This window comes from Arvicola amphibius, chromosome 1, assembly GCF_903992535.2.
Source record: "Arvicola amphibius chromosome 1, mArvAmp1.2, whole genome shotgun sequence".
Lineage (NCBI taxonomy): Eukaryota > Metazoa > Chordata > Mammalia > Rodentia > Cricetidae > Arvicola > Arvicola amphibius.
In genome coordinates, this window is record NC_052047.1 from 137050445 (window position 1) to 137071983 (window position 21539).

The window sequence follows — 21539 nt, forward strand, 5'->3', positions numbered from 1 at the left end:
ACCATCTTCCCGAGTCTTGCTTGCCTCTAACAACCACAGCTTCAGGTTCTCAGGTTCAGGCCCCCCCGCTCCCAACCCCACCCCGACACTGGGTGAATCAGTCTCACTTAGATTCACAGTTATCGTTACCCCAACTTCCCCACAGGGCTCTAGCTGTCACCTTCTAAATGGTCCACTGTCCCCAGGGTAGCCAGAGACTCTCAACCTGGGTGGGAGACTGGTCTGGGAGAGGGAATACCGGACAAGTGTCATGCTGACATCCCTCCCAGAACAGGCAGGCTGCTTCTTCAAGACAGCTCTAGCAAACTTGTTTGGCTGATGCCCAGTGCTGGGTGCTGCCTACCCTTGGTCTCAGCATCAGGCATAGAAGCAAAGAGCTTGCCCAGAACCCCAGGGGACGCTCCCAGCCGTGTACCACAGACCTCCACTGGGTGGCTCTGCAGGAGCCTATTTTGTTCTCCACCCTCTGACCCACGTCAACAGGTCTCTGACACCTGCTGGATGTCCTACAGTTCAGTTCCATCCCTGCACTGTCAACCTGGACGCAGCCATAAATCCCACAGATGACAGGGCTCCCCCAGATCCAGCTGCGAGTCCAGGCTCCTATGCTTTGGATGAAGCAGCTGGTAATAAGAGTTCCTTCACCCTGGCCTTGAGGTTCATAATTTGCCCAGCTAGCTCACAACACTCCAGGAGACACTCGCATTCCCTGTTCTGTTTTTTTGTTTTTTTTTTTTTTATAAAGGTTGCACCTCTTGAGAAACCAAGGTGAAGAGTTGCACAGGACAGAGAGGGGGCAGGGGTAAATAGGACAGAGAGAAGGGCAGGGGTGCACAGGTCAGACAGGGGGCAGGGGTGCACAGGACAGAGGAGGCAGAGGTACACAGGACAGAGAAGGCAGAGGTGCACAGGACAGAGAGGAGGGCAGGGGTGGGCATTCATACCATCTGCCTCCTCTCCAGAAGCCCACCAGCAGCCCAGTCTCCTCCAGGCTCGTCTGAGCATAATCTCCCCACAGCTGGAGTAAGTAGGTTGGAAGTTCCAGTTCTCTCATCTTCTATTCTTTCTGGTGACAGCCCCGCCCTGACACCTCCTTAATGTAAACTCGTGTGTAGGGCTCATTATGTGCACAGCACATATGATGACACTCAGTGTCACTTGGGGTGGGGGTGATTTGATCCTCGGATCCACTATACCTCAGTAGCCTTTGGTAAGTGTGTACTAGATGAAGAGAGAGGTGTGCAAGGGGCAGAGCAGGTGGAGGCGGTGCTGTGGGGTTGAATGTGTTAACGGCTAGGAGAGAGAAGAGTCCACATGGACTCGGGGTACCACAGGCCCTCTCACCTGCCACCTTGTCCTTGTGGAATCCTCCGGCCTTCTTCTGCTGTGAGGTAAGCCCCTGAACCACCACATATTCCAGGCCCTCTTGCTGGAATCCTTTCCCACCGTCTTGCTCCTTCAGTGTTCACCGTTTGGGAGCCCCTTTCTGACACCTGTGCAGATCTCTGTAGATGGATCTAGGCTCCTCTCCTTCATAGCACCTCACCTTGTCCATCCTGATTAACCACCCGCCTGTTCTGGAGTGGGCCAGGCGGAGTGGTGGTGAGGAAGAATGCTCATGCGTGTGGGGGAAGCAGAAACGCCAGCAGTGTGAATGGGCCCGCTTCAGACACATTCTGTGGATGAGACCCTCAAGGTCTCAAAGGTGTTGCCGGCTTTGTGAACCCATCAGCAGAAGTGCTGCCTAGTCTCCATTGAGTATACATTCTCGGTGGAGAGAGGTGAAGGGCTCTACACACCTGCTGCTTTATTCCTGGACCATTTCCTTGCAATCGCAGCCTGAGGACAGCTATGCACACTGGACTGTCAATCTAGGGGTGCAGATCCCTTTCCCACTGACCTTCTGTCAGCATGGTGGAAGGCCTTAGCAGCCAGACAAACTCTCATGCCTCATAGTATTCCCAGTGAACCCATACCATCTGAGCTCTGCAAACAAACAAGCCAAAAAAAAAAAAAAAAAAGGCCAAGTCAGTGGTGAGCCATCTCTGGGCAGAGCAGATGATGGTGGAGGGGAAGGGGTTACAGGCAGAAGGAGGAGTTTACTGTGGGAGGCACTAGAGGCACTGAGGTATCACACCAGCCAGGACCTCCCCTGGGCTCTGCCAGCAACCCTCTGTCCTGTGCCGCCTATTTGCTGTCAGAGCAGTTATGTTCTGAGTGAACTCTATTCTGAGGCCATTATGGAGTCCCACACAGCTGTTGGATATAATGAATTCTGGATGCCCTTTATTTGGTTCCTGCTGACAGGAATGTCTTGCAAAACTACTGTACAACATCAAAACCAAGGTTTGACATTCGTGCAATCCGCTCACCTTATCCAGATCTCTTTGGCATGAATTATATTCTTTATCCTAATGATGTATCACACGATGCTTCCTGCAAACAGAGAAGCTAGAACAGTGGTTCATGTCTGAGCTGTCAGTGACAAGCACTTCAGCTTAGAATACCCCCCACCGTGTGTGTGTGTGTGTGTGTGTGTTACAAATCTCTTAAGGAAGAAAATGCCGTTTCTATAGGCATGCTCGTTACTAAATGGCTGGGTACGCACCTCCAATGGTCACCATTGTACTGTAGGGAGGGACAGCCACTCTCTCACTCACTGTGCTCACACCTAATTTTCCCACATTTGCTTCTTTCTTAGAGGACCCCCTAGGGGTCCATATTGCTCTGTCCAGTTTGCTTGTAGCCTTTAATTTACTGCCGTTCTCCCATCTCAGTCTGCTGAGCGCTAGGATTACAGACTACCCCACACTGAATTTTGTTGTGTCTCTGTGCTTGTGTTTTTCCCTTGCTCACTTTCTTCCGTGACATTGTTCGTGTGTGTGTTAAAAAGAACTTGTGAGAAGAGTGCCCATAGAGGCCATAAGAGGGCATTGAATCCCCTGAAGCTGGAGTTACAGGCAGTTGTGAGCTGCCCAACATAGGTGCTGGGAACTGAATTTGGGTCCTCTGTGAAAAGAGCATCCGCTCTTATTAGGTGAGCCCTCCACCTAATGAGGTGAGAGTGACGTTTTCATCAAATTAACGGGATTAGAGATAGAGAGAAGCAGTTGTTTGCCTCCAGAAAATACCTGCAGCTTTTGTCAGAGCTGACCGCTTGCTGTCTTAGGCACCCTATGAATAATCAAATGCAAAATTGAAAAATGAATGATGACTGTGTGTTGAAGCATTCCCTCAATACTCCTGAGCCCGAGGCTTTGGCGGAGCATTTGTGAACCCTCATCGGCTATTCTGGACCAGCTGGTCCTTTGGACCATCCGGACTACTGTTCCTCAGCCCTACAAGTAAACCTTGCAAGAGGTCATCTCCCACTTCAGACCGCATTTTGTTCCATTAGCCAAATACCATCGTATATCAGCTAAGCAATACTAATTAAGTGCTGGCTTGTGATTCACTGAAAGGAAAGGAAAGGCACCGAGGAAAGATGGCTTTTCTCTTAAGAGTTTAAATCCATCCCTGCATCTCAGTTGTTAGACTTACAAGAGGGATGGGCAGGAAAGCCAGCAATTCCACACAAGCAGAGATATAGCTCACAAAGTATACAATCTGCCCATCCAAAGTATTAAACTCTTGGCAAAATGGTCAGCTAAGCAGTAGAATAATTAAGTCGTGTTGAAATAGACCTATTCCTCCTCTAAATTTCTTCTGGTCAGAGTGTTTCCTCACAGCAACAAAATGAAACTGGTCCCCAAAGAGCGTGAACCTTGCCCATCACCTGATGGATACCATTAGGTTCTTTGCAAGTGGTGTGGTGTGAGAATTCCCCACTGGGGAATCGCTTTGTTGGCTGCTTAAAAACCATTCTCTCCCTTGGCCTTCATAGCCTTCATTATGATTCAGTAAGTTACACAATAAGGAAGGTCCACTTATGTGACCCTAGCTATGGCATCCCTTTTCTAAACTAACTCTCTGTCATCTGCCTCCCTCTCACCCTGGGTCCTGAGTACACATAAGGATTTCCCAACAAACCATGCCAAGGTTCAGGATAATAACACAGAGCAAAATTACCTTGCCCTCACAAATAGGAACTTCTGCTAATTCTAACCAGCATGGGGGAGCTGGTACATGCTTACAGGCTTGCTGTGACCAGCGGCTTCCATGTGGACATGTGAGTGGCACAGAGCAGTGGGGAACCCCTTGAATCTTGCCCTATGTTGTTCTGGGAGAGCCAAAGACTGTGAGTTTCCTGTGGCATCCCTGAGTAGTTAACTATGGAGCTATTGGGCAAAAGGGCTCCTTACTCACAGGGTCAGCTGCATGCTGAGTGTGTGCAGAGGGTCAAGGCAAGCTTTAAATTACAAAGCGAAAGGGTAGGGATCACAGTATCCAATCTCTGGGGGTTTTGATAGTGATAAATGGATTTAGGATAAATATGAGAGAATGCTGCAGCCTGCATGATAGGTTTGTAAAACCCATGTTTTCCTGTAAGCAGTAAAGGCACAAATGTATATTTATAACCCTTGGGGATCTTTTCTTAACTGCCAGAGAGACATTCCCGGGGACTATTTCAACATCTATCTCAAAAAAGCCATCTCAAGCAGAAGGTACCCAGGTAAACAGAAAGACAGAGGCGGTACACAGCCCCAGTGAAATACATCTTCATTTGCTTCTAGAATGTTTTCCTTCAACTAAAAATAATGGGGTCTTTTATAATCTCATCATTGAGAAGAGTGTTCGCCCTCCTCCTGGGTGGGCTGCCTCACTGCCTTGCTGTCTCATTGCAGGATTTTCTGATGGAGACATTCATCATGTTTAAGAACCTCATTGGGAAGAACGTCTACCCCTTCGACTGGGTGATAATGAACACAATGCAGAACAAGTAAGTTTAGCCCACGTCCTGCCTCCGCATCATATCTGGTGGCACCGGTGGTGTGGCCGCCTCCTGGGGTGTCTGTGCTTATGTGTTCTGCCACGTCTATGGTGACCTTTGGTTCTATGGAGATCGTGGGGGTGTTCTTATGCCAGCGTGGGGCTCTGTTTCTAGATCAGGCTGTGTCCCTGGAGGGACAGAGCCAGGGCTGCCCTCAGCTGCAATTGATAAAATCTAAGACAAAAAGAATTCAGTGGTGTTTGTAGATTAAGGTTATTGGTGGGCAGAGGTCAGTTTGGTTATAAATGGGTTTTATTGTAGCCCTTCTGATAGGTCCATGTTTCTCCTTGTGGCCTTAGCTTATAGTTTCCCTATGGCTTTGCCTTTTTCTTTGTTTTTGTTTTATTTTCCTCGGGGTCCCCTGTAGTCAATGTAGCTAAATACAGCCTTGTACTCCTGAGCCTCCTGCTGGCAGCTCCCCGGGCACTGGGAGAACAGGTTTGGATTACCACACCTGCCTGGCTTTGCCTTTTTGTCCACCCTGTGGAGAAATTCATGGCAGTGGGGCCTTCCCTAGAACTTTCCTGGGTTCTGCTCATCCTGTAACAGTAAGGATAATGTTGCCCTCAGTTCCTCATGTTACGAGATTCCCAGCAGACCTCTGGCAAGATCCCACTGAGGAAATGCTTCTTAAGTCAGATACTGCTGTGGCCAAGGTCTCTCATGGTGAGCAGGATGGAGGAGAGGGGTCCTGGCCAGCAGGTTGGGGTCCCTCATGGTGAGCAGGATGGAGGAGAGGGGTCCTGGCCAGCAGGTTGGGGTCCCTCATGGTGAGCAGGATGGAGGAGAGGGGTCCTGGCCAGCAGGCTGGGGGCTGATGCAGCCATCCCTGACTGGTTATGGAGCAGGGGTCGTGGCCTCTGCCTCCGTCCTTCTACTTACCACGTCCCTTTAGCCCTCTGCTTGTTTCTTGACATTCCCATCATTCCGTAGGAACTGAACTCCAATCCAACAGCATACTTTAGTGCCCTTAGGATTTATTTTTGTGGTTGGAATTCCAAAGTCTTCTGAAACACTACACAGTGTTTTTAATGGGTCTGTTTTTCATTCAACAGAACAAACAAATCAGTATTAATATCTGAAACAAACCCCTAGTGTGTTAGACCCATGTACACAGTTCCACTGTACTGTAGACCAAGACTTAGGGATAGTGTGACAGCGTTACCTGAACACAGGTCGGGAGGTAGCAATTATGAACTCCTTGCCATAACCCCATGCGTGAACTTGGTGTTTGGTTTTCTCAGAGGGACAGTAATGTCCCAGTCAGTGCTCAGGTTGTACATTTGTATCCTGGGTGGTAACTTCTCTAACAAAGCTCAAAAGTGATTGGTTCCCTGTAGTTGTATCTCAGGGTGCCCTTTCAGGGTCCACTGGTGCATTGGAAGAGCATAAAATATACTTATGTGTTTATTTTTGTGATGGGTTTATAATCGACAGGTCAGTTATAGTTTTCAAGTCATCCTTGTATTCCTCCCTCTTCTTGCTACCCCATCAGAGATACCTCTTCCCTCCATCCATGGCTTGGAGGAAGTCTCAGCTTCCCCAGAACCAAAGGAATCCTTGTGGCCCATGGCGCCATCAACACAGCAATTCTAGAGACACCAAGACTCTTTGGAGCCATGTTGTTTTTTGTGTGGCAAGGAAGTGGTCATAATTCATGGTCCCCAGAGTTGTAGGCTGACTAAGCAATGAGGATGTGTATAATGTGTGGTCCCTAGAGTTGAGGACTGGCTAAGCATTGTCAGCCTTCTCCTGCTCACTGGAGACTCCCTACAGGCCCAGCCATGTGATGAGCTGTCATGGATGGAAGCAATGAATGTCTACTGTATCTAGACATGGGCTTTTGTTTTGAGGAAAATAAGCAGAGAAGGAGAAGTTCCTGCATGCTCCTGTCAGTGAGCTACTAGTGCCATGGAGACCTCTGAACATAAGATAGATGACACCAAGTGTGGAGAGTGACATCTACCCTGGTCTCTGCTTCACTGTGCACAGAAGCTGAAGTCCTAAGGCAATCATGGGGGGAGCAGTGAATGTTCAGGCTGCACAGCCTGTGAGCCATCTTACACAGAGTACTGCACCAGATTCTCTAGTCACCGAATCTAATATTCTGAGTCACTAGGTCTGCCTGGATATACTTCCTCCCTTGGAGATTCCTGTAGAGTGCCTGTACGTGCGTGCGTGCGTGTGTGCGTGCGTGCGTGTGTGTGTGTGTGTGTGTGTGTGTGTGTGTGTTCATTCTAATCTGTGTGTGCCTGATGGCTCCATAGGAAGGATTTTCTGTTTGAGAGACTCTAACCCCTAAGAAGTCACAGAAAAGCCACAGTTAACATTTTACAATTCCCAAAGCCCATGGGATGCAAATACCAGAATACACAGCATTGATGTGCATAAACTGAGTCAGGTTGTGTAGGGGAGCCTCTTACCAGGCTGTGGATGTAACATGAGGGCCGGTTTATTGGGGTATCTGTCCTGCCTGGTACCCCACAGCCAGCAAGCCCCAAAGAAAATCACACAGAGGTCTTTATAAGATTAGAAACTGATTGGCCCATTAGCTCAGGCTTCATATTAGCTCTTATAACTTATATTAGCCCACTATTCTAGTCTATGTTAGCCACATGGCTCAGTACCTTTTTCAGCAGGGCAGATCACATCCTGCTTCTCAGTGGTCTGGGCAGGAAGGAATGGGATGAATGGGCTTCCTCCTTCCTAGCATTCTCCTGTTCTCATCGCCCCACCTCTACTTCCTATCTGGTTGACCCACCTATACTTCCTCTCTGGCCAATTAGCTTTTATTTAAAACATGATTGACAGAATACAGACAATTCCCCCACACCATGTGGATGTAGCTTAGCTGGGAGCATGCTCACCCACCATGTACTAAGCACTGGGCTTGATCCCCATACCCCACACTGCTGCATGAAACCGGGTATGGGAACATGTGCCTGTAATCCCACCACTTGGAAGTTGGAGGCACAATGATCAAAAGTTCAAAGACAAAAAAATGAAACAGAAACCACTTGCCTCCATCAAGTTAGAGGGCCAGATATTACAGCTCTTTGGAGACAACTGCTTTGGTGGCCCTTCCTTTCCTTAAATGTCAGCTCCACTGTGAAAAGTTTTTCACTGTTGATAGTGTGCGTATTCTTTGCCTGTCCAAAGCACCTGATGGTCTATTTAAGAGCTGAACAGCCAGTAATGAGGCAGGAGCAAGGATAGGTGGGGCTAGCAGGCAGAGAGTATAAATAGGAGAACTGAGAAAGAGTAGGAGCAATGAGAGAACAAGGAGAGGAGGACATCAGAGGTCAACCACTTAATCACCCAGCCAAAAAGTAAGAAAAGTAAAAAGCCCAGAGACAAAAGGCAGATAAGTTAAGAAAAGTTAGCAAGAAGCAAGCCAAGCTAAGGCCAGGTGTTCATAACTAAGAGTAAGCCTCCATGTGTGATTTATTTAGAAGCTGGGTGGCAGACCCCCAGAAGATCCTAAAGAGTAAGAGCACAAACAGCCAACAACAGTGCTTTCCCCTCCCTTCTTACCTGAACTGTGCCTCCATCTGCCAGTAGGATGCTGATGGTACCCTTCACCTCCTCAGAGAACAGGCTTCTCATAAACTCCTGCCCAGCCTAAGCTTGCTCCTCTTTCTTCACCACTGAATGCTGTGGCTGGAGAGGATGCCATCCACCAACCTGCTGTGAGTTTCTCCAAGGACAAAATCTGACAAGGACAGAAACAGTATCCCTGTAGAAACTATGCAGAGAACACATAATATGGTGTGGCCATTTGTTCTTGCTGAAGTGAGAAAATCCCTGACAAGAGCCACGGAAAGCAGAAAGGGTCTGTTCTGGTTCATGGTTCAAAGGCTCAGTCCATCCTTCATGGTAGCCATGGCAGCAGAAGCTGTACAAAACCAAGAAGCAGAGCAGGACAAACGTAGGTACTCAGCTCCTTTCCCTTGAGTGTGGGACCCCAGCCCAGTGACTCATATCCATGGTGGATCGTCCCTCCTTAATTGTTCCAGTCTAGAAAGTGCCTCTGAGATTAGCCCAGAGGTTTGTCTCCATGGCAACTCTAAATTCACATGTGGTTTCTCCATTGTTTCCTGTCTGCCCTGGAGGGGAGGGGGGTGTCTGTCTGTCTATCTGTAGTTCATTATAGATTTGCTGGTATCACTCCCCCACCATGCACTGTAGCCTTCCTTCCTTTGACATGATAAGCGGTGGTTTCCAGAAACTTCCAAGTCTGTATTTAAGTTTTAATGGCACAGCTGGACATTGAGTTTTACCACCCACAGCTTAGAAATCGACCAAATCAGCCTCTCTGGTCTCTTAAATATCCGTGTGCTCGTTTGGCTTTGTCTGTGAACAAACTGCTCCTTGGCGCACAGGGCTCGTAAAGTGGAAATTAAAGACAGCACCCATTTGATGTGGTGCAGCGGCTTATAAATCAAGCATCTTGGGACTGAGTGAAGATCCCAAGGCCAGCCGTTGACTGGTTGCCATGTGAAGATACTGATGAGCCAACAATGGCCTGACATTATGGGTCTCTGAGCTTGGGTATAAGGGTGCCAACTGGCAAGGTGACATTTAAGATAAGCACAGTTCAGAGGCAATCAGTGTGTTTTTGCAATGACTTCTAGAAGTGCTACAAAGTCTATCCAGGGCAGCGTGGGTACTCGCTCCTTGGAAGCCTACAAGATGACTGGAAGCCCACCCCGTTCCCTTCACCTGCTGAGCACTGCTGCCCGGGCTCTCACATGGCTGTCTCTGCTTGACTGGTTCTTGTTGTCCATGTGGCCCAGCAGATGTATCATGGATGTGTTAGCTGTGGATGGGAATGTGGCCACTTGCCTCGTCTCCACTGGTTCTGGACATGGGCTCACCTCAGTGGTACCCATTAGGCACACTAGAATTTTTGCCATGGGTGGGGCCTGATAAAAATTAAAATTCTGTCAGATGAGATACAATTCTTCTTCTCCTTAGAGAAATGTGTGCTGTGGACTGCTTTCATTTGGCCCGTGAGGCAGCGTTTCTTCCTCATATAGCAGGTGAGAAGAGGGGCACTACTAGGGATGATTTTACAGCTCATGAGAATTCAGCTTCCTGTTCATACTTACTGCAGAGGAGGTAGCTGTTTCTGCCTTTGTTGATGCTGATTGACACTTGCAATAGAATTTTTAAAATGTAAACCACTCCCACTGAAATTCCCCCATAGACTTTGCTAGGAGCTGGCCCTCCTCTTTCAGGAGGAAAGTAAGTTAAATCAACACCTTCTCTTGCTCAGAACCATTGCTGTTGACAACTATGATTGTCACCAGTTTTCAAGTATCCCTTCATGTCAGTGTAGATTCTGCGTTTGAGGCTGACTGGTCCCTTTCAGGCTGAGTTGGGGCCTAAAGGAGACTCTGTTTATAAACTCTGATTTATATCCTGCACTTTTGCTTTGAGGACTTTGAAAATCCATGCATGTAAAATCGTGGAGGGGGCTTGGAACTTTCTAGTAGTCCACAACTGAACTAAGGCATGGAGGAAGAGACAGTGACTGCAGATTTCTCACTGGGTGGTGGGAAGGGTCCTCGTCACTCACCAGAGGAGACTGACTGTTTATCATGAGGATCTTTAACTATGAGATACCAAGCAAGAAAGAGCAGAAAGAGAAAAAAAAAGCATCTGTTGGGGACTTATAATGCCTCCCCCAGATACGAATAGACGGTTCTTTCATTGTGTGTGTGAGAGGCGTTACCATTGAGTACAGTGGCCCTAACAAGGGTTGGTTGTAACTGAAGCTGTCGGAAAGACAAGCTTAACAAGTGTAGTAAAAGTTTTGTGTTTGTGTGTGCTTGTGCCTATACAGATGCATGTGGGGACCAAGGGACATCTTAGGTGTCATTTGTCAGGTGCCATGCACCTTGATTTTTGAGATAGGATTGCTTATGGCCTGAAACTCATCCCAACTTAAGTCAGTAAGGTGCAGACATATGCCTGTCTGCCTCCCCAGTGCTGGGATTTCAATTATGTGCCATTACGTTGAATCTTCCTTTTTGAATTCTGAGGATATGAACCCAGGTCTTCAAGCTTGCAAAGCAAACAGTTTACTGACTCAACTCTCTCCCTAGCCCCAAATGTGGTAGATTTTGCTGACATCCTTCATTTCATTGCTTAATGTTTGAGCATTTTGAGCACCAGAAGTCATGCAACGAAATATATTGTCGGGTCCATTACATCTCGAACCAACAGATCTTACATTTGTTGCTTCAGACTCTGAAATTTCACCTCTAATTAGTTTGTAAGGATATGTTGTTGTTGAGTTCATCTAAGTGTCAGTCATGGTCTTCTCCTGCGTGGCCTTGTGGCAACTGATCCGCCCAGTCCAGGATATGTTTGTAGTCTGCTCCTCAGGATAGCATGCTCCTTTCCTTATCACTGGGTGACTGCAGCCTAGCCATTTTATGTGACCTCCTCCTTCGGCTTTTCTTTCTCTTCCATTTCTCCCCGCTCCTCATCCTCCATTGTAGTGATACTTCATTTGTATTTTAATAAATTAAGCTTGCCTGAAGTTCAGAGAGTAAAACAGCTCTGCTGATCAGTTTTACAGACCAGGCAGTGGTGACACACACCAGTAGCCACACTAGTTTGCCATGGAAACTGGGCGGTGGTGGTGCACGCCTTTAATCCCAGCACTAGAGAGGAATGTAAGACAGGAGGAGACAGCTCTCACACACAGTCTCCTTCTGAGATTCCTGGAGGCAGAATCACCATTTCAGAGTAAGGTAGAGAGGTAGCAGCCAGTGGATGTTTTGCTCTCCTGATCTTCAAGTTGAACCCCAATTTCTGTCTCTGGGTTTTTGTTAATTGTGCTACCCTCCATCTTTCCCTGCTGATTCAGACAGCAGTTGACCACGATGTACTCAGAGACTGAATATGCACACTGCAGATCAACACCAATCGCATTTCATGAAGGAAGATGCCCATGCCTACGTTTTCCATGTGGCAATTTCTCTCTTTTTAAATAACATATTTTCCCACTCCTCGGCAAAACCCGTTAGATATGTTGGCATCCAGCTGGCATGCTTGCTGATCTTTCTGCCAGTGTTAATCTGGCGTGTGCTCAGGATAGGAAAGGGCCCAAAGCCTTAGGAACGGATTCCACCTTAGGAATGCTGGGTTTTGTAGAATACATCATGTCTGTGCTCAGAAAGCAAATTTGTAGTACTGGCTGTCTGGAAGTATACTGCCACTGGTTTCCTTACTTAGAGGGACTGTAGTTGCTGGCTTAGGAAGTTAGAAGGCAAGGTGGGGTACCTGAACAATGGAGACCTGCCTCAAGGGTTCTGTCCTCAGTCATAGCATCAGAAACAGGGGAATCAGAAAGACCCAACTGGCAGGCTGTGCACCTTGAGAGCCTGGTTACAGCATTCCAGACTCTGGGGTTCCAGCTTGACATTCTTTCCTTCTTTCTTTGAAGCCCATGGTTTTAGTTATCTTATTACTTTGTATTTATTTAACCTAACATTTAAGCGAATTGCCTAGCTATAGTCTGCCTTTGCATTCCTGGCAGCTTATTAGTTTTGAGCTCACCTAAGAGTTACGTTTTCCTCTTTTCAAATTGGCATCTACACCATAGCAGCATAGCAAGCTGGGGCCTGGCTTTCAATGAAGGAAGAAACTGTGGGACTCAGTGTCACAAACATTCTGGAAGAAAGGTTTGTTCCTGTGTATTCCCTGTGACCTTGGCTCAGGCTCTGTGTTCTGGAACCTTCACCCTTTCCAAGGAAACTGGCTCAGCCTGAGATATGCTCCAGCTGAGACCACATACTCTCCTCTAGGGGTCCCCAGTTTCCTAGCTCATTTCCCCGGCTAACTCACAAAGCGTTCCTTTGAGACTGATCAATTCTAGTGTGCTAGGATTTCCAGACAGATTGCTTTGGGCCCAGGAATGGGCTTAGGTTGGCACATCCGGAAATCATGTACCAACCCAGCAGACTTTCCAGTCATTTTCCTCAGAAGCTGGTGGGAGTAGAGGACAAAGGCATGAGCTATTCTCCCTCAACAGTTTTTGGATCTGTGTGTGGTGTGGACGATGGTATAGCACAGCCAGTTTCCCCCAGTTGTGGGGGTTCTCAGGTCACCCACTTCTACCTCTTGGAATTTTCTTCCTCTTGTGTTCTTTTGACTATTTTTAATTATTTTGCTCTTTGCGTAATTGATAGAACCATTTTCTGATTTTACCTGACTGTTTATAACTAATTTATTGCACATAGCATAAATATTTTTTTACCAGTGAGGTTGATGTGAATTGCCTCTCTATTTAATTCCAAGATGAAAAATCAACCCGCTCTCTAAGGGCTGGCAGTGATTAAGGGCTCTCAGAACTCCTACTTAGGGACGCTTACTTCAGAGGGAGTTTGAGAAGGCAGAATGTGCTGGAGAATTCCCAGGCTGTGTACACTTCCACACCAAGTTGTGACCTTCCCGGCTGCTGTCTGTCTCTGTCCCGTTGGCACTTGGCAGTGGAGGATGCACTGAACTTCATGAAGCCAAAAGCCAAGTATTCTCTCTATCCTGTGTGTGAAACATCTCTTAGGAGCCAAACAAAATGGAAGGAACTATCTGAAGGCCCCACAATCTTTCGCCCCACCCCCTCAGGCTAGACCTGTCCTAAATTCTCATGTATTACACTCCTGGTACCTAGAAAAATCTATGCCATAGAAAGGTCTCTTAAGCTGTCTCAGGATGAAGAATGACCAGGTGAGGGAGCTCAGTAATCCAGCATTCATCATGGCAGAGGCAGAAAGATCTGAGTTTGAGGTCAGCCCAGGCTATATAGTAGATGAGAGGTAGTGTGAACTCTATAGTGAGACCTTGTCCAAAGCAAGCAAGCAAACAAACCACCAAAACCTTGAAACCAAAGCCACAAACTTATTAGGTTGCCTGGCAATACATTAGGTGCCTGGTCTTTCAGTTGCTGAACAAGTGGAGATTCCCCTACCCCCAGACAACAAGGGGCCACGTCCAGACATACTTCGGCTGATACATGTATGGGGGGAGGGCTACTGGCATCTACTGAGAGGAGTACAGGGAGGTTCCAGACCCTCGCAACAACAGCACCCTGTAGAATAAACAATGGCTTTTATAAGTTGTTTTGGTCATGGTGTTCTATTATAGCAATAAGATAATAAATGGATTGATGATTTGTGTAGGAGGCAGCCACTGTTAAGGAGAACCTTCTCTCTGCAAGCCAGCCTGGACTGTGTAAGAAAGGTGGCTGAACATGGGCCTGAGAGAGCTCTGGCAAGCAGTGTCTTGATTTCTGCTTCAGTTCCTGCCTCTAGTCCCGGCCTCGACTTCCCGCAGTGATGGACTGCTCTCTGAAAGGGTACACTGAAATAAATCCTTTCTTCCCCTAAGTTGCTTCTGACCAACATAGAGAAAACTAGAGCGCCTTGTCAAGTCCCCACTCCTCCATTGGTCAACTCTGATGAGTCTGGAAAATTTATCCTAGGCTGGAACAAAAATAGAAGGAGTGTCATGGGGGTGAATGGGCTAAAGCGAGCAGAGCGTGTCACTGAAGCCCAGCCCACGGTGACCACAGGAACTCTGGTCATGGCCATTTCTATGGATGTGGGGATACTATCATGTCTTTGATCTTCCATATCTAAGAAATTGGTCACAAGTATTGATCATTAAAAACATCAATACTCCATGGAGATGAATATTTCCTGTATGCATCATAGGCATGTTATGAAGAATGAAACTCTTTGTTTCCATAAATCCATTCCTTTCTTATGATATTTGAATGCATTCGATTTGTCATTGTACTTGGTTTGTCATTAAGCCAGCCAGTGTTGTTGGCTCTCTTCGTGGAGGTAGCTATGCGTGGATGGATGGGACATAGGAAGCTCAGGGACCTGTGCAGTTGCCCTTCATTACCAAGCATGGTCTATGAAACTGTAGCCCTGTCTCAGCGTAGTAACGTGTCAGCTGCAGGCTCCGAGGATGACGCTACTCTGGCTTCAGATGAGGCACTAAGATGTAGCAGGTTACATTGGTGTGAGCAGCCAGAACAGTGAGCAGCAGAACAGACTGGAACCCAGTCTGGCTCCCAGCAGCCTCAACTGCCCTCACAGCTCCTTAGGAAGAGCCACTGAAAGGGCATTGAAGCCCCTCCATTCTTCCTTTCTACCTTCCTTCCATCTACCCTTCCTTTCTTCCTTGTTTTCTTCCTTCCCCTCCCTTCTTCCTCCATTTACCTTCCTTTCTTCCCTCCCATGAGGGAGGTCTGTCATGAGGTCTGTGCCACTTCACCTTCCATAGATACTGCCGTCTCCCTTTCCAGCAAGACTTCAGAGAAGGTGCACGTGTGCACGAACACAAACACACACACACACACACACACACACACACACGCAATGCATATACAGAGCTGTATCTCTGTTGCCACATATGCTCAGTAATAGTTTATTTTCTGCCTTAACCAATCTGGTGGTCTATAGCATCACAGTTTTGATCTCACCTTCCTTTGATATCAAACGTTGAGCACAGCTCTATGTATTTATAAAAAGAATATTCTTATTATTACTATTGCTGGTTTCTCTTCAGGCTTGTGTGCTTTCCTATGCTAACAGCTCTTTCCTCACACACACACAGGTTCTAGGCAAGAGCCTTGCACAAGCGTGTGTGTGTTGCAGACACTTTTCTCAGCTCGGTAACTGCAGCTTTTCTCTCGCAATGTTTCTGTTGATTGACATTTAAAATTTGTCTTGGAAACTTGCAGAAAGACACTGAATGGAGTCACCTCTGGTGACTGTCCAGGTGATGAGACTTCACATTTCTCCAATGCAGAGATGCTACTTATACAGTGAGCTTGTCTTAAATAGTAATCGTGAAAGTTCATAGTTATGTCTGCTGGTCACAGGATTGAAAATGAAGTTGAATAATATATTGTCTCCCTCTTTAGTCCAACCTGACCCTATGTTCTCAAATTTTAAAATTTGAAACATGGGATGCATACCCAAATCTATGATGAAATTGTAACAGTGCTCACTGTAATTCCTTTAGAAATTGGAATGTGAACAGGGCGGCCGTGTCCTCTGCCTATGTCCTCCTGTGTTTCTTACACAAGCCCCTTTCACAGGGCATTCACTGTGTCATCAGAAACTCTGGAGACTACTGTGGGAGTGTTGCATCTAGATATTTGGCATCTCTCCAGACAACCTCAGAGGTCTCTTGCCTACCCCATAGTAGGTAATATGACTGACAACCTAACATAACGAATGTCGGTAGGAATCCTCCTGGTGTAGCTTCGGATGACCTTAAACTTCTGAACCTTCCGCCTCTACCTCCCAAGTGCTGGGTTTATAAACATGTGCCACCACACCTGCTTCATGCTGTGCTGAGGCTTGAACTCGGGGCTTTGCACCTGGGAAGCAAGCTCTCTGCCAAGCCAGTTACATCTGTAGCCCATGGGAAATATCAAGGAGTCAACTGATCAGCCCATGAAACCTTCTTTACAGGAATGAGATATACATACTCTTTTTATATTTGAGTCCACAAATTATTTTAGATGCCAATATGCAATGAGCAAAGACATTATGCTTCTGACCATCTAGAATTAGTGAATTTCCTGAATGGAAAGTTGTCCCAAGTTTACCCACAACATCTGCTTGCAGATTTGAGTCCGTAAAGCTGACAGGGAGCAGCATCATTGCTGCAGGGCCCATGAGCTGCAGGGAGCTGCTGGCTGCCGGAGCTGGCTGCTTCGTGCTTAACCTTTCCAATACAACTTCAGAGAAGGGGTTTTACTTAATATTGTACCTGTCAAATTCCCAGAGCTGCGAGTAAATTGAAGATACAAATTATGTTGTAAAGTGAAATATTTTGTGTTATTCTACAGTTTGGTTGATTTAGGAAGAAAATGAACTCTGACAGCTTGATCTTTTCAGTTCAGTGGATTCTAATGGTCCAAAACAAAAACCCACACCACAGGCTCTTCTTTCCTCACTGTTTCTGAGTGGGGCGGCAGCAAGCTCTTCTCGTACTGTAGACCTAGGACAGCTGGCTCCGTGCTGTGGGGTGCACAGGCTCTTGGGAAGAGCGGGATGATGCTGGCTTTTTGTATTTGTATATATAAATAAATACTCACCCTCCCCATTAGGGGAAGGAAGGCTCTCCATGCCTGGCTCACTTGCCTGGTGTTTTTCACAGGAAGAAGGAAGCTGTGCTCCTAGTCTGTCTAACTTGTTACTGTGGTTGCCATGACTTTAATGACTATGTAAATGTGGTCACATTGATGCCTACAGGAGCTGCTGGTCGAAGCACATAGGTAAAGGTCGGTCAGAGAGCCCTTTATTTTCCCATGGTGAAGCTCATAGCCTTCCTGTACCCATGACTCTCGGTGTGGAGGGAAAGCATCTCGTGACATCGCCACCTTGAGCTCTGTCTACACTTCTGAGGCTTTGGGGAGGGCTGTGGGGTTTGGAGAGATGACAGTGTTTTGTAAGCCTGGGATCCTTTGGTGGTGGCAGAACTGGAAGTGCCTCCCACTTTTTTGTTTGCTTTACATTGGGTCATTTGGCCTTTACACCCTCGATAAGCATCTCCCTTTGCGCTGAAGTAGAATGCCAGGCTGCCAGCAGCAGTGGGTGGCAGTTTTAACTCCTCTAAAAATCCCAAGCACACCTCTTGCTACCCCACAGCTGGCTCCTAGCTACTCTCCCCAGCGTCCCTGAGACTAAGGGATCAGGAGTCTGCTTCACTTCTTCAGACTGAATTCTACTGGGTAACTAAAGCCAGTGACCACTGGGAGGAAGGGGGCTCTAGTTGGCCACTAACCTGAAGGTGATTGATTTGGAAGATTAGGAGCGAAATGAAAAATGGGTTGGTGTCTTTGCCTTTGCTAATAAACCTACTACATAAGATTGTAGTGATGAGCTGCAGGCTGCTTCCTGCCGCCCAGCTCCCAGCCGCCTGGCTAGCTTATGCCCCGAAATAGCAACACACAAACTGTATTCATTTAAACACTGCCTGGCCCATTAGTTCCAGCCTCTTATTGTCTAATTCTCACATCTTGATTAACCCATTTCTAATAATCTGTGTAGCACCACAAGTGGTGTCTTACGGGGAAAGATTCAGCATGTCTGACCTGGCGGCTGGCTCCATCTCGTCTGTCCCAGAGAGGAGAGGCAGGGCAATTGCCAGAGGCATCTACCTCACTCCCAGCATCCTGTTCTGTCTACTCCACCCACCTATGTTCTAACCTATCAGGCCAAGCAGTTTCTTTATTAATTAACCAATGAAACAGCAGATAGATAGAAACACTCCTACATCATAAGATGGATTCAGAGAGCATAGACTGTTGATCTTTTATGAGGTGCTCTTACAAGCAAATGTCATTTTCTCATAAGTCACAGAGTCTGGGACTCCTTCCTGGTGTTGTGATGTGGGTTAAAACCTGCCGGAAATCATCACGAAGGGGGTTGCTCTATTTCTCTCTGATACTCTGCCTATAGGATGGATTTGGAGTGGTTTTACAGCTTAAAAAACCACATCTACATAGATGTCTGTGGGAACCGGTGACTCCTAGGTGCAGGAGCTGGAGGTAGTCACTTAGGCAAGAGGAAGGATCCTCTGACTGTAGTTCCAGGGTTTGGAAATCCAGGCTTTAGAACACAAAGGGGATCTTAAAGTTAGGCCTCCTAGAAGCTGGACATCAAAGCAAGGAACATAGACAGGTGTACAGGCTGGAGAGCTAACAAGGAGCATCTGGGATAATCTAGATCACAGATGGTTTCATCCTAGACCGAGGTGGTGATCATTCAGAGAGGAGAAAAATGGGAAATTTGGAGTATTTTCCAGGAAGGACCAAATGGACCTGTTATGACCTGGCTACAAGGAGTAAAAAGGATCAAGAGTCAGAGAAAAGGCATCCTATTGTCAAGTGTAACCAATGGTGATTAGCAGGTCTTTCAGTGTAATGGAGATGCAGATGAACAGGGCAGGGGTATTCACAAGCACTGCTTCCCATCTTTGCTCAGTGATTCTTCACCGGTCCACCCACTATCACCCTCCTACAGAGAGGAATTACACTCAGTTTACTTAATTATGAAGAAAATTAAAAGCCGGGAAATGCAATGATGTGTAGAGTGGGCTGTGGAAGGCCACAGTATGATCGCATCTGTAATCCTTTTGCTTCTCCCCCAAGAACTGATGTCCACCTGTTACCCTTAGGTAAGGGATGCATGGTCTGTACACTGTAAGGAGACCCATCAGTAGAAGGGCTCAGTTAGCAAGTTGGCACTCAGCGCCCCAGAGAAACTGGAAGTTAGAAGTTACAATTCATGTGCCATTAACAACGGCATGATGCCATCAAGATGCCCTAGGCAGAGAATGTCGCTTTGGAAGGGAAGTAGAGGTAGATAGGAGTCCCTGCAATTAAACAGATAAAAATGCCAACACAGGGAACTGGGAGTGGGAGCCAATAACAGAAGGAAAGCCAAAAGAGAGAAAACAGTGTTGATCTCTTAAGAGACAGTGTGCAAATTAATAGAGATGTGACCTCAGGAAGTGACCACAGTAGAAGTCACTGCTGATGTCAATCGTGTTGGTCCCTGTGGAGTTGGTAGGTGTGTGTGCTGACCTTGGGCAGCCCTAGCTGGGTTTCATGGTGTTTAGTTCATAGAAAGGGTATGTTTGGGGACCTGCAGTACTAAGGTGGTTTTCCAATTTTGTTGTTTTGTTTTGATTTGTTTTGTTTTGTTTGAGACAGGGTTTCTCTGTAGCTTTAAGGTGGTTTTCTTATATTTCTCGTACCTTTGGTGTTGGTGCTGGGTGGATTGAGAGTACTCTGGACAAAGGAAAATGTGATGCAGAGGGTGGAGTTGATGAAAGTTTAGATGGCAACAGCAACAAAGAGCTGGCCTTGATGGGAGGACAGTCGATTTATTGAGATGCTTGGGGAAAGAGTCAACATGTTTGCAGATGTTGGAAAACCTTATGTGGCTTCTGTTTCTCAGGAATGTCGCTTGGCCATTAGCAGTAAGTGGTCAAGGAAGTAATGAGGGATTTGGGTCCGTCTATTTGTATGTGGTACCCATGTTAACTCTGTCTAGATCATTTACCATGTGTCCTTCACCATGGATGGCCCCATGTGTCGCCCTGAGACTCATGATGTATTGCATAAAGTCTGGAAGAGACTCATGAGTACAGGAGTCTAAAAAGATATATCACTTTAAATAACTGCTACTAAGTCACCCTCCCGTGAACATTTCTAGGTGGATTTTGTCTTTTAAGCTTCAACAAACCCTATTAGGCATCAAAACCCACTGCTCTCTCAAAACAGCCCTCTCTGACTGCTCCTCCGCAGGTGTATATGGCAGCCTGGCCTTGGGACTGGGAGGGGATGCAGGAACCAGAGTTCCCCAAAGAGGTGACTTGTGCCTGGTGCCCTATGGCTTCCCATAGTGTGCCCTCTTTGAAGAGTAAGGCTGCTTTAAACATTCTGTTGTTAATTTTCTGCTCTCAAAGCCAGTTCCATGATGCTTAGCTGTCTTCCCAGATTGGCCCTGCTGCTCCTCCTCTGCCCCACTTTGAAATTCCTGGGAGACGCTGCCTCCTGTTTCTTTCCTTGACTCCCATTCCTCTTGTTCTCACAGTCGGCTAAGTAGTGACTCCGGATGCTCTGTGGCTCATGGATATCCCGGGACCCAGCTCTGGTGTGCTTCCGGGAGGTGACTCACAACTCTTGATCCCTTTTCCATTTGTTCAGAGGTATATAATACATGAGTCTTCTAAGACCTTCTTCACCAGGGCTGAGCAGTCTCAGAGGCAGCAAAATGAAACTTGGATTAGCGCAATCACTCTTTGGTGGAGGCCATTGCAGTCCCAGCTTTTCTACTGCAGAGTGCTGGAAGCAGATGTAGAAATCACATGACAGTGAGTTTTATAGACCGTTCCCTATGGCTGACTTCACCTTGCTCGCTCCGCAGAGACATAAGATGTATATCCCTAGAGCTGGCGAGCAGCTGATTAGCACAGTCTGTGCTGGGGAATCCAGTGAACTAGATGCATGGTACTGATGAGACTTAATCACTATTAGTGCCAGCTCCAGCAGCCATGACTAAGAGGCTCCCATCTCAGCTGCCTCTGTGTGGGGAGCCCAGCTCACAAGACACACAGTTTCCCTGTGAAAAGGATCACAGTCTAGAGACAGGTTTGGAGCACCAGCTTTTGGTACACTTTCTGTACTTACGATATTGTGAAATTGTGTCATCTGATACAATCCTATATGTTTCCAGTTGTTAATCAGAATGTTGTTGAGATGGTTGAGCTTTAAGAACTGTAATACATATAGGACTGGGGGCATAGCTGAATGGTAGAGTGTTCTCCTAACATGTATGAGATTCTATGTTCAACCCTTAGCATTGCAAATAAATAATAATAATAATAATAATAATAATATACAACTCAGGTAGGCTTTGTTATGACCCTCACCATATGTAAATGTGTACCCACTTCCCAAAGGCCATTGATAAATCAGGCTGCTTCCTTGTTGGTTTGTTGATCTTAGTATTTCTGTACTGGCGCACAGCTCACAGTGCCTTCCTGGAATTGGGTACCC

The 21539-nt window shown here is 46.9% G+C and overlaps 1 protein-coding gene across 2 annotated transcripts in view; it reads left to right on the forward strand.

The window, feature by feature from the left end:
* Dock1 (dedicator of cytokinesis 1) overlaps window positions 1–21539 on the forward strand; it is a 504121-nt gene that overhangs the window by 321230 nt on the left and 161352 nt on the right. For both annotated transcript variants that reach the window (XM_038330219.1, XM_038330227.1), the window contains exon 29: window positions 4785–4879. In XM_038330219.1, the coding sequence (XP_038186147.1) occupies window positions 4785–4879 (95 nt within the window). The remainder of the gene's footprint in view (window positions 1–4784; window positions 4880–21539) is intronic.